This window comes from Heliangelus exortis, chromosome Z (assembly GCF_036169615.1).
Source record: "Heliangelus exortis chromosome Z, bHelExo1.hap1, whole genome shotgun sequence".
NCBI classification, from domain to species: Eukaryota; Metazoa; Chordata; class Aves; order Apodiformes; family Trochilidae; genus Heliangelus; species Heliangelus exortis.
The window spans coordinates 1,196,600-1,209,681 of NC_092454.1; the positions used below are offsets into that span (position 1 = coordinate 1,196,600).

Sequence of the window (13,082 nt, forward strand, 5' to 3'; positions counted from 1 at the left end):
CCATCCCTGGAAATGTTGAAGGTTGGATGGGGCTTGGAGCAACCTGGGCTGTGGGAGGTGTCCCTGCCCATGGAAAAGGGTTGGAATTAGATTAACTTTAAGGTTTCTTCCAACCCAAACCAGTCTGTGACTCTATTATTATTATTATTACTTTTTTTTTAAGGCAAAAATGACTCCTGAAATAAAATCTGTGAAACTGGGTAGTTTTTGGACATGGGGATTAGAAAGTTGGACTTTTGGCAAGGGCATGGAGTTATAGGATGAGGGGGAATGGTTTTAAACTGGAAGAGGGGAGATTTAGGTTAAACATAGGGATGAAATTCCTAAATTTGAGGGTGCTGAGCCCCTGTGCCAGGATTCCCAGAGAAGCTGTGGCTGCCCCATCCCTGGAAATGTTGAAGGTTGGATGGGGCTTGGAGCAACCTGGGCTGGGGGAGGTGTCTCTGCCCATGGAAAGGGGTTGGGAATGGATGAGTTTTAGGATCCCTTTCCAATGCAAACCATTCTGGGATTCTATGCACATGCAAAATCTATGGCCATGCAAATATTTATCATTCCCATGGGCAAGCTAGGAAGCTTCCTGTCCTGGTTTGGGCCAGGAGAAAGGTGATTTTCTGTCCTGGACTTTTATTTTCAGCTGCAAGTTTCTCAGTGTTTGCTTCTGGGACTGATCCCACTCCATGGTTATAGTTACAGCCAGAGACTGGGATGCAGAACAAGGACACTGCTCAGCTCTGAGGAATATTTTGCCCTCCAAAAGGAGAAAAGGAGTAAAGAGGTCACACCTGAACCCCTCCTGTGGGGAGGAACAGCCAAGATAAATGACCAAAGTTGCCCAAACAGAGGATTCCATCCCATCTACCTCATCCTCAGGATAAATTTGAGGGATCACCAGGGTCAAACCCTTTCCTGCTTCCCCTTCTTCTCCTCTCCCTGTTTGCTTCAGCATCCTGGGAGGATTCCATCCCTTCCTCTGCCTGTGCTCCTGATCCATCCCAGCCTGAATCTGTGTGGTTGCCTCAAGCTCCCAGGATTCCAGCCTGGGTTTTCGTGGTGATGTGAGTTATTGAGGGAAAAGGGGGAGGAACAAGGTATCAATTTTCCTGGTTTTTTTTATATATTTAGTGATTTTTCCTATTTATCATTCCTGTTTCACTCAAGCTGTGTTAAAGGCAGAGAATCAGTCTCCTTAATTCTCCCTCTTCCCTTTCTCAGGGAGGAAAGGGACATTAACAGTGAGCATCTGTGGTTTGCTTGAATTTCTGGGCCAGTCTTCAACCCTTCCACTTCCCTTTTATCCAGCTGGAAGCTGAGCAGATCCCTACCTTCTCCCCCTTTTCCCTGCCTCCAGGACTTACTTCCTCTGCTGCTCCGAGGAACGCCGGGTGCAGACCACGGCCACCACCACCACCACCACCACTGTGATCACCCCAACTGTGCCCACCAGGATGACCAGGAGGTTGCTGTTCTTCTGGGGGGTGACACTGCCATGGGGAGGGTGCATCTGCCCGATGGGAGGCTCTGGAAAAAGGAAAGACAAGGAAGGGATGGGTCAGCACCGGGATGGATGAGCTCGGCACCTGCTGCAAGAAGCACCCAAAAAAATCCAAGCCCCCCAAGGCTGGGATCCCCTGGGAGAGGAGATGGAGGTGAAGGTGGCTTCACAAAGAGCTGAAATTCATGGCTTGGCTACAGCAGGACAGAAAAGAGAAAAATATTTAAGAGAAAAATATTTAGTAGTAACCACTTTGCACGGGTTTTTTTTTTTTTTGCACTTTTTTTTTTTTTTTGGGTGTTAATCACCTGGTTAATAACCTAAAACCTCAGTTTTGCTGCTCTCAGCTGAAAATGGCAATACAAGGACTATGGATTTTTTTTTATGGCCTGCATGGGCTTTCTCAGTATTTACAAGCAAATCTATATTTTAAAAATCAGCCAACCTGAGCCCTGGCTTCACTGGTCAGTTCTGCAGCCACCCACACACCTCATTCTCTTCCATTTTTTGCTGAGCTCAGCAGAAAACTTCTGGGGCCAAATCCCACTCAAAAAGCCCTCAACTATTTTGCCCTTTTTGCCCTGGGAATGACACAGTTTCTATTTTTATTCTTTTGTTGGATAAAGCCCCCCAAAACCATACATAATGTGCATGCAGCAATCCTGCTGCTCTGTCTGCTTGTAGGAACCCTGGAAGATTACACCCTCACAAAACCCTAAATATTTTTGCTCTGAAGCTGGGAAAAACCCTAAATAGTGGATGCAGTGGGATGGAAAAGGAAAAGCTGGGCTTGAGCATGCCCAAGATATCACCAGGAAAATAACTCATCTGGCAGCATCCTCAGCTGGAGAAATTAAAGAATATTTGTCTGGGCTCTCATTTTACCTGAACATGAAAGGAAAAAGCAGAAATGATGCCAAACAATAGTTTTAGGGAGGAATAAATGGAATTTAAATTAAATAATCCTGCTTTGATTTACCTGACCTGATAATATTCTTTCTTCACTTAACTAATGACTCCATTTCAATAACTTCCCCTTTTCTCACAGCTTTTTCAGGCAGCTGAAGAAGATCAGAAGCCACAAGGGTCATAGTTCAGCCTTAGAGCAGCCTAGCTCAAAAATCCCCAAGATTTTAGGGTTTGATCTCCAGGCTGAGTAAAAGGCATTGAAAAAATATCCCACATAAAACAAGCAAGACAGGTTCTTTTTCTCCCCGTGTTTTTTCTACCAGAAACTCTTTTAACTTCCCCAAAGTCCCTTTTTAAATATTTATGATGAAATACTACCAAGAGCAGGAGAAAACAGGGCAGGGAAGTAGAAGAGAAAAAAAAAAAGTCCCAGAAATTCTGCATTCCCTCCCTGTCTTGCCTGAGGGAAATAATCAGTGTGAGTTAATCAGCTCTGGGCCTTGTAATTATTTTGTACTTGCAAAGCTCCCTCAATACCTCATTGGAAGGAACTTTGTCTGTTCTTTCATCCAAAAACATGAGATGAGGATGCTTTGTTAGGTACCAGAGATGGGGGCAGGAAGAAGGAGTTCTTCTCACACCCTCCAACAATTAAATTCAGCTAATTCTGGTTAATCCACAGGGTTCTCTCTCATTTCTTTCTATTTTAGAACAGGAATAATTAATAAGAATAAAACTTTTAAAAGGGTGCTTTCTGCAGAAAGCTGAAATTGAAATAGAGCAACGTAAAACCCATTTTATAATTTTGTTTAAGAATTATTTTGGTTGGAAAAGACCTTAAAGATCATCAACTCCCAGAGGATTCTCCTGAAAAAGCTGTCAGGCCCTGGCTCAGGCAGGAGCACTCTGTGCTGGGTTAGGAACTGGCTGGAGGGCCGGGCCCAGAGAGTGGTGCTGAACGGGGCTGCATCAAAATGGCGGCCGGTCACTAGTGGTGTCCCCCAGGGATCAGTGTTGGGCCCAGTGCTGTTTAATATCTTGAGTGAGGATTTAGAGGAGGGCATTGAGTCCATCAGCAGCAAATTCCCAGCTGACACTAAGCTGGGGGGAGTGTGGATCAGCTGGAAGGCAGGAGGGCTCTGCAGAGGGACCTGGAGAGACTGGAGAGTTGGGCTGATGCCAAGGGGATGAGGTTGAAGATTCCAAGGGCCGGGTCCTGCCCTTTGGCCACAAGAACCCCCTGGGGAGCTCCAGGCTGGGCAGAGAGTGGCAGAAAGGGAGCTGGGAGTCTGGATTGCCAGGAAGCTGAAGAGGAGGCAGCAGTGTGCCCAGGTGGCCAAGAAGGCCAATGGCATCCTGGGCTGGCTCAGGAACAGCGTGGCCAGCAGGTCCAGGGAAGGGATTCTGCCCCTGTGCTCAGCCCTGGGGAGGCCACAGCTTGAGTCCTGGGTCCAGTTCTGGGCCCCTCAGCTCAGCTCAGCTCAGCTCAGCTGAGGAAGGAGCTTGAGGTGCTGGAGCAGGTCCAGAGAAGAGCAAGGAGGCTGGGAAGGGATCCAGCAGCAGAATTCCTGGGAGGAAGGGCTGAGGGAGCTGGGGGTGTTGAGGCTGGAGAAGAGGAGGCTCAGGGGAGACCTCATCACTCTCTCCAACTCCCTGAAAGGAGGTTGGAGCCAGGGGGGGGTTGGGCTCTTTTCCCAGGCAACTCTCAGCAAGACAAGAGGGCACAAGAGGTCTCAAGTTGTGCCAGGGGAGGTTTAGGTTGGCCATGAGAAAGAATTTCTTTCCCCAGAGGGTGCTCAGACCTTGGAATGGGCTGCCCAGGGAAGGGGTGGATTCTCCAGCCCTGGAGATATTTCCAAAGAGCCTGGATGTGGCACTCAGTGCCATGGGCTGGGAACCACGGGGGGAGTGGAGCAAGGCTTGGACTTGAGGAGGTCTGAGGTCCCTTCCAACCCAGCCCATTCTGGGATTCTAGGATTCTATGAACTCCAACCCTTAAGCCAGCACTGCCAAGGCCACCACTTCCCCATGGCTCTCAGCACATGGGCTTTAAAAATCCCTCCAGGGGCAACCCTTGTGGGAAATAAATGCTTTTTAATATCTATTTTATACAATTGATGGGATTTTCAACAGCTGAGAAAACTTTCACCCTAAAAAAACAGAAAGTAGGAGACCTGTGGGCAAGGGGGTGGCCTCCAAGCCATGCGAGAGAGGATAAAGAGAAGAATAAAGAGAATATAATCATCAATAAAGAGAAGAAAAGTAGAGAAATATCACCCAAAGTGCACTGAATAATGAAACAGGGTTGTCTGGAGCTTGTAGTTACCATTCAGACTGCTCCTGTCAATCAGGTTGGTGTCCACTGGCCAAAAGGAACCATCCCCGTGGCGACCTGTGGGGCAGAGAAATCCATCAGAAAAGGCTCAGACACCTGAAACCTGGGAACTCAACCTCTAAACCATTCAACAGGGTGAGGAGATTCATCCCATGGGGCTGAATTTCAGCCCTTGCTTTGGTCTCTTCATTATTTCCCTCCTCCAGATGTGAGGAGCAGAGGTGGGCTGGCAGCATCCAGCTGTGCCCCCTCTGCTGGTGATGGAAAGGGACCAGGCAGCTGCTTAATGACTTCTCACTGCTATTAATTAAGCTTTATTTAATTTATTTTCCTTCTTGAAAGGTTGCTTCTAACTCAAATATATATAAAAAAAAACAAAATAAAGGAAAAAAAGAAGGGGTATTGTTATTAGTCCCAACATGTTGAGGCAACATTTGGAAATTCAAATATTTAAAATTACAATTTCAAATAAATTTCCCACTTGGAAATTAAATAAATTTAATTCCAAATTAAAAGTTGGAAATAAAATAATAAAAATTGAGGTCTTTTATTTTCTTCTCTTTATCAGCTTTGGGCCATGATGGGTTTGGCCACATTTCTGCTCTGCTCCCTCACATGGAAGAAAAGGAGAATCACAAAGGTTGGGAAAGTCCTGCCCAGCTCCTCCACATCTCTAAAATTGTGGGATAATCAGAAATAGTTTGGGTTAAAAGCTGCTTTTCTGGTAAAAACCAAGCCCTGCTCTTGGCCTGGTCATGCTGCACTGAAGCAAAGCCCCAGGTGTGGCCATAATTTTTTTTTTTTTAATTTAAATCCAAGGAACCTTTAATTTAAATCCAAGGAACCTTTAATTTAAATCCAAGGAACCAAGTGGCCTGGGTTGGGGACAAGGGGACATCTTCCCAGCTCATCAACACCCCCTCCAGAAGAATCTTTTTTTTTTTTTTAGGTCCCAAACAGTTCCTGAGGAAGATTTTTGGGTTGGTGAAATGATAATGGAAAAAGTCTGAGAATTTTTTGCATGGCAGGGAATTACCAGGAATTATTCCAGAACTTTTCTACACCAAACCATCACTGTCTATATTGGATCTTGGGGCAAATTAGCAAAAAAAAAAAAACCACATTTTCTCCCTTTCCTCCAGTTGTTGCTGCTGTGCCCTCCATCTCCTATTTCTGGAGCTTGCCCAAAATCTTCCTGTGCATAACTTGGAAAAAAAAATAAAAATATTTGGTGATGAATGGCCCTAAATAACTGGTTGCTGATTCTCATCAGCTCAGACTTCAAGGTAATCATCTTCTCAATCAGCCTAATTGCACAGCTCCAACAATTTGAACCAAGGATGCAAAATGTTTGGAAAAGCAGCTGAAAATAGAAAGAAATTGTAAGGATTATTGTAATTCTGACACTCTAAAGGCTGCACCTCAGCCTGCAAAAAAATGGTGTGAGCCCAGAGTTCTATAATGCTCAGAAAAAATGGAGTCCCAGTGGGAGAATGGGCAGGGTTAATTCTTTTTTTTATATAAAGTCCACACTGAAACACCTCAGTGAGAGCCTAAAACATCAGGAAAAAAAAATTCAGTGTATTGAAGACTCCAAAAACTCACTCTGCATCCCTGGCTCTGAAGTTTGGTGCTTTTTAGATTAATTTCAGAACACTTTTCAAGGCATTATACAAGATTTTGATTGCAAAATAATTTATATAAAATGCTGCCCAGCTCCCAGTATGGTGATGGAATTTCTTTGGGATGGCTCCAAGCAAATTTCTTTGGGATACAGATCCAATCCTTGGGGGTTCTTGGCCTAAAAACGTTTCTACTACACTAAAGTTTTGTAAACCAGCCCAAGGCAGCAGGATTTTCCAGTTTTACTCACTGAGAGTATCTAAAAAATTCCCAACTTTTGATAAGAGACAGGACCACAAAGAACTCCTCACCAAGAGGTCTTCAACCTCTGGGTCAGGGCAAGCCAAGATGGAATTTGGGGGAATTCAGCTCTGTCCTGCTCTTAAAAGACACAAATATTATTCCAGATTTGGAGAAGGATGGAAATCCAAGCACTTTGGGGATGGGGATTAAATCACCTCAGAGATAAACACCTTAGGGAGAGCCTAAAACATCAGGAAAAAAAAATTCAGTGTATTGAAGACTCCAAAAACTCACTCTGCATCCCTGGCTCTGAAGCTTGGTGCTTTTTAGATGATTTAAGAACACTTTTCAAGGCATTATACAAGGTTTTGATTGCAAAATAATTTATATAAAACGCTGCCCAGCTCCCTTCTGCTCCCAGTTTGGTGATGGAATTTCTTTGGGATGGCTCCAAGCAAATTTCTTTGGGATACAGGATCCAATCCTTGGGGGTTCTTGGCCTAAAAATGTTTCTACTACACTAAAGTTTTGTAAACCAGCCCAAGGCAGCAGAATTTTCCAGTTTTACTCACTGAGAGTATCTAAAAAATTCCCAAGTTTTGGTAAGAGACAGGACCACAAAGAACTCCTCACCAAGAGGTCTTCAACCTCTGGGTCAGGGCAAGCCAAGATGGAATTTGGGGGAATTCAGCTCTGTCCTGCTCTTAAAAGACACAAATATTATTCCAGATTTGGAGAAGGATGGAAATCCAAGCACTTTGGGGATGGGGATTAAATCACCTCAGAGATAAACACCTTAGGGAGAGCCTAAAACATCAGGAAAAAAAAATTCAGTGTATTGAAGACTCCAAAAACTCACTCTGCATCTCTGGCTCTGAAGTTTGGTGCTTTTTAGATGATTTAAGAACACTTTTCAAGGCATTATACAAGGTTTTGATTGCAAAATAATTTATATAAAACGCTGCCCAGCTCTTTTCTGCTCCCAGTTTGGTGATAGAATTTCTTTGGGATGGCTCCAAGCAAATTTCTTTGGGATACAGCACCCAATCCTTGGGGGTTCTTGGCCTAAAAATGTTTCTACTACACTAAAGTTTTGTAAACCAGCCCAAGGCAGCAGAATTTTCCAGTTTTACTCACTGAGAGTATCTAAAAAATTCCCAACTTCTGCTCAGAGACAGGACCACAAAGAACTCCTCAGCAAGAGGTCTTCAACCTCTGGGTCAGGGCAAGGCAAGATGGAATTTGGGGGAATTCAGCTCTGTCCTGCTCTTAAAAGACACAAATATTATTCCAGATTTGGAGAAGGATGGAAATCCAAGCACTTTGGGGATGGGGATTAAATCACCTCAGTGATAAAAACCTCAGTGAGAGCCTAAAACATCAGGAAAAAAAAATTCAGTGTATTGAAGACTCCAAAAACTCACTCTGCATCCCTGGCTCTGAAGTTTGGTGCTTTTTAGATTAATTTAAGAACAATTTTCAAGGCTTTATACACAAGACAGTGAGAGGCAGGCTCTCACTTCCCTTAGCTCCAAAGCTTGAGGTTTTGGCTACCTTAAAATAAATATAAATAAAATAAAATAAATAAAATTAAAAAAATAATAAAATAAAATATAAATAATATATATAAATACATATTTATATAAATATAAATAAAATAAAAAAAAAGCAAACTAAACAAAATTTTTCTACTTCATCTTGAGTGTTTTACTGCACTTGGCTGTTGGCACTGTGATCACCATTATTTTTATCTCTTCCCCAACCCCACCAACCTTAGGTGCAACCCCTCAGTGTTCCCCAGAAAGTGATGAACATCACTCAGCAGCCACCAGATCTTATTTGGGTTTTTTTTTTTGGGTCAGAGAGTGAACTTCAACTTCTCCCAGAGCTTTTTTTCCTTTGTATTATTCCATTTCTAGGAATAAACCATGACCACACCTTGCCTAATCAGGTTGTTTCTTTGAGGACTGCCTATTTCCTGGAGGTTAAAGAGCCTTGAAACTTGATTTTCCTTTTTTTTTCAAAATGAATTGCATTACCATAAATTTCAAAAGCACCAAAATCTGCATCTCTAGGAACCAGCCTATCAATTCTCCATTTAACTTCTCTTTTTCCCCCAGGTCTGTCTGTCAAAGCTTTCAGTGACTCAAGTGTCTGAAAAAAAAAAATCCTTTTCCCACTACTGCATCCCAGGTGCCATTAGAGGAAAAAAAAAACCATTTCCATTTGCTCTAAAATAAAAATTAAAGCCCTCATCCAACCTGGCTTTGGACATCTCCAGGGAAAGGGCATCCACAGCTTCTCTGGGATCTGTTCCAGAGTCTCCTGTTGAAGAACTTCTCCCTAGATCCAGGCTGAGCCTCTTCTCCTGCAGTTTCCAACCATTTCCCTTTGTCCTATGGCTGGAAAAATCCCTCTCCAGCCTTCCTGGAGGTTCCTTTCAGGAACTGGGTTGTTGAGAATGCAGCTCTTCAAAAAGGACCTGAGCTGCTCAACCTTGCAATGAACAAAAAAAAGGAAAAAAAAAAAAAAAAAAAAAAAAAGAAAAAAATCCACAAAAGAAACTCAGAGCTTTCTGGAGGCACAGGATGAGATGAGGTGACTGGTTTGGAGGGAATATTGGGCTGGAGAGGTACCAGCAGCCTTTTCCCTGCAGGAAAAGCAGGAGAGGAACAGCTGGGCAAGCAGCATCCCAATGGCAATGATCCAACATGGAAAACCAGCAGAAATCCAAATTCCAGCTTGGACAGGAGCACTCTGTGCTGGGTTAGGAACTGGCTGGAGGGCCGGGCCCAGAGAGTGGTGCTGAACGGGGCTGCATCAAAATGGCGGCCGGTCACTAGTGGTGTCCCCCAGGGATCAGTGTTGGGCCCAGTGCTGTTTAATATCTTGAGTGAGGATTTAGAGGAGGGCATTGAGTCCATCAGCAGCAAATTCCCAGCTGACACTAAGCTGGGGGGAGTGTGGATCAGCTGGAAGGCAGGAGGGCTCTGCAGAGGGACCTGGAGAGACTGGAGAGTTGGGCTGATGCCAAGGGGATGAGGTTGAAGATTCCAAGGGCCGGGTCCTGCCCTTTGGCCACAAGAACCCCCTGGGGAGCTCCAGGCTGGGCAGAGAGTGGCAGAAAGGGAGCTGGGAGTCTGGATTGCCAGGAAGCTGAAGAGGAGGCAGCAGTGTGCCCAGGTGGCCAAGAAGGCCAATGGCATCCTGGGCTGGCTCAGGAACAGCGTGGCCAGCAGGTCCAGGGAAGGGATTCTGCCCCTGTGCTCAGCCCTGGGGAGCCCACAGCTTGAGTCCTGGGTCCAGTTCTGGGCCCCTCAGCTCAGCTCAGCTCAGCTCAGCTGAGGAAGGAGCTTGAGGTGCTGGAGCAGGTCCAGAGAAGAGCAAGGAGGCTGGGAAGGGATCCAGCAGCAGAATTCCTGGGAGGAAGGGCTGAGGGAGCTGGGGGTGTTGAGGCTGGAGAAGAGGAGGCTCAGGGGAGACCTCATCACTCTCTCCAACTCCCTGAAAGGAGGTTGGAGCCAGGGGGGGGTTGGGCTCTTTTCCCAGGCAACTCTCAGCAAGACAAGAGGGCACAAGAGGTCTCAAGTTGTGCCAGGGGAGGTTTAGGTTGGCCATGAGAAAGAATTTCTTTCCCCAGAGGGTGATCAGCCCTTGGAATGGGCTGCCCAGGGAAGGGGTGGATTCTCCAGCCCTGGAGATATTTCCAAAGAGCCTGGATGTGGCACTCAGTGCCATGGGCTGGGAACCACGGGGGGAGTGGAGCAAGGCTTGGACTTGATGAGCTCTGAGCTCCCTTCCAACCCAGCCCATTCTGGGATTCCAGGCTGGGATGGGACTGGGTTTTGCTCTTCCTCTGGAAGCTGAAGCAAGTGGGGGGCTATTTATTCTTGAGGTGTAAAATTGCCAATTTGGGGTGAAGCACCTGGTATTCATTCCCTGTTTAGGAGAACCAAAATCAACCTGGAAAAGCACCTGTGTTCCTCTGGCTTGGATGCAATTCAGACCACTGTTTTCCTTGGGAACTGGAAAAAAAAGCTGGGGATTTTTGTCTCTGATGATCTTCTCCATATTTTTTGGGGGGGGAATCCCAGGTATCAGGACAGGAGACATCCAAGTGTGGCAGTAAAGGTTAAATCTGAACTGTAAAGATCCAGTTTATGGTTTAAAATGCCTGATGCCATATTACAAAAAACCAAAAAAAACCAATAATAACAAAAAAATGACACTTTTTCCATAGGTAAGAATTTTCCATAGTGATATATGGATGGGTTTTATGACCCATTTCATGGGAGGAAGGTTTTCAGAAAGCAATTGAGCAACCAAACTGTGTTGCAAATCCCTGAAATAAAGAGAAATATTCCTTCCAAATTGCTCATCTTTCCTTTTAGCAAAATTTACAGAGGATGGTAAAAAACATTTGCAATTCAAAGGCAAAAATCAGCTTTTTTTTTTTTTTGGCTTTTCCAAAGATGATGGCACCACAGAGCTGGTGACAAATCCTATATTGACAAACCACAAACTAAAGGATTTAATTGTTTTATCAAATAAAAGCCATGGAAAGATAAACCCCAGCAAATTCATCTCTTCTTTGCCTGGGTTTGATGAAAATCAGAATTTTCAAGACTCCAGGAAGCCTCCACCACAGCTCATCTGGTCACCTCTCCAAGGTTTGTGACAAAACTTCTCTCTTCAGCATCCAAACTTGAATTTTTCATTTTTTTTCTTCCTTTTCCAGTCCCATTTTCAGTGCTTTTCCATCCTCTCAGCTCCACCAGCTCCAAACCCAAAAGCTGGGAAGAAGCTGACATTTTTATGGCACCCACTTGAGATTTAAGGGCTTGGGAAATGGGTGATTTGCTGCTCCAGACATCACTGCTCCTCTTTTTACCCTTCCAATTCCAGCATCCTGGAAGGGTTGTTTCCATTCCATTAATTCTCTGGACCAGAATTCCTCATTCCCTGGACCCAAACTGGGCAGGAAAGAAGTCAGGGGGGTGACTCCCACCTCCATCCTCTCTTCTTCCAGCAGTTGGTCCCAAGGAGTTGATTTCCTCTGACCAAGAAACCCTAAAGGTCAAGACCTTCAAAGATCTCCCCAAATTTTCCTCTCCACTTCCCTTTTTTGCCCCCTTTTTCCATCTCTTTGGAGCTGATCTGGGATCTCCAAGCTTTCCCACCTCTAAAACCTCAGGGTTTTTGCTCAAACCCAAGCCACACCTTCCAAATTGCTCTGCCAGAAGGGAATTTTCCTTCCTGAATTTAGGAACCAGGAGTCTGATGCCCTCCCAGAGTTAATCCAGGTCAAGTCCAGCAGAATTCCATTTGTGGCCAAATCCCAGAGTGATTTCCAAACTTCCCACTGTAGGAATTCCTTCAGGAGGATTAAAGAATTAACTCAGGTGGTTTCTAAGGTAAAGCAGCTTTTAGAAAGTTGGATTTGGTTTGGTTTAATGCTTCTGCTTGGAGCAGATTGATGTCTTTTTGGTTTGAACAGAGGTGCCCAAAGATCAGGGCAGTGCAGAGGGAAGCCCTGAGATTTTATGGGATCCATCCCACACAAAAATGGGAATTCAGTGAGGTACCAACAAGCCTAAGGAAATGCAGAAAAGAAGCAGAATGCAGAATATCCCAGCTGCCCAGGAAAAGCCAATATTTCTCTCCTAATGACACAAATCATTTTTCCAGAGTGAGGAAATTCAGAGCAAGGAGCTCAGGGAAGAACTAAAGCACAAAGCTTCCATCCAGCCTTTTTTTCCCCTTTTTTTCTTGTTGCAAACTGAACTTTTTCAGCCTTCCCTAACAAGTTGAAGCCTCTCCTAGGCTTGAAAAATGTTTTAAATGCAAATCTGAGAAAAAGATCCTGACAATTTACTTTCAGGCTTCTTTTTAACCCACCCCTTTTAACCTTTAAACATTCTTTTTAGACACTGGAAGCTGATATTTGCAATTTGTGTGTTCTGTGGGGCAAAAAAATCAAATAAAATCAAATCATCCTGAGCACAAGCAGCTTTTAATTTTATAATTTCTGCAGTTCTACTTCTTTCAAGAAACCACATCCTGGAATATCACAGAGGATGAATTTCTAAACCTGGCTGGGGGTTTCTCTCCCTTTTAGCACAAAGGGAAATCCTGGTAACTTCCTGGTGACTTTTGCTGTTGCCAAAAAAAAAAAAGATGATTTATCATTTCTCACCTTCAGGCTTTTGAACTTTTAAATCAGAGGGAAGTGAGAGTTCAATTCCAAATAAACCTCCCAAGCCCCAGCCTGAGTTTTCTTACTGTCAGGGGTAAGACACAGAAATGCACAATGCCCTCACTGCAAATCAAATAAATACTGAGGAATAAATAGGGTTAAAGTAGATAAAATAACAATAAAAATAATAATATAAAAATAAAAAATTCTAGCCACAAACTTCCTAAGAATTCAAGAGGAGATGGGAGCTGTGATTGGGAAACATTAATGATAATGCCTTG

The 13,082-nt window shown here is 44.3% G+C and overlaps 1 protein-coding gene across 1 annotated transcript in view; it reads right to left on the reverse strand.

Annotated features, from left to right (window-relative positions):
- DCC (DCC netrin 1 receptor) overlaps positions 1–13,082 on the reverse strand; it is a 496,140-nt gene that overhangs the window by 21,473 nt on the left and 461,585 nt on the right. Inside the window, exons 22-23 of the mRNA XM_071730797.1 lie at positions 4,731–4,796; positions 1,359–1,521 (exon numbers count right to left, since the gene is read on the reverse strand). Of these exons, the coding sequence (XP_071586898.1) occupies positions 1,359–1,521; positions 4,731–4,796 (229 nt within the window). The remainder of the gene's footprint in view (positions 1–1,358; positions 1,522–4,730; positions 4,797–13,082) is intronic.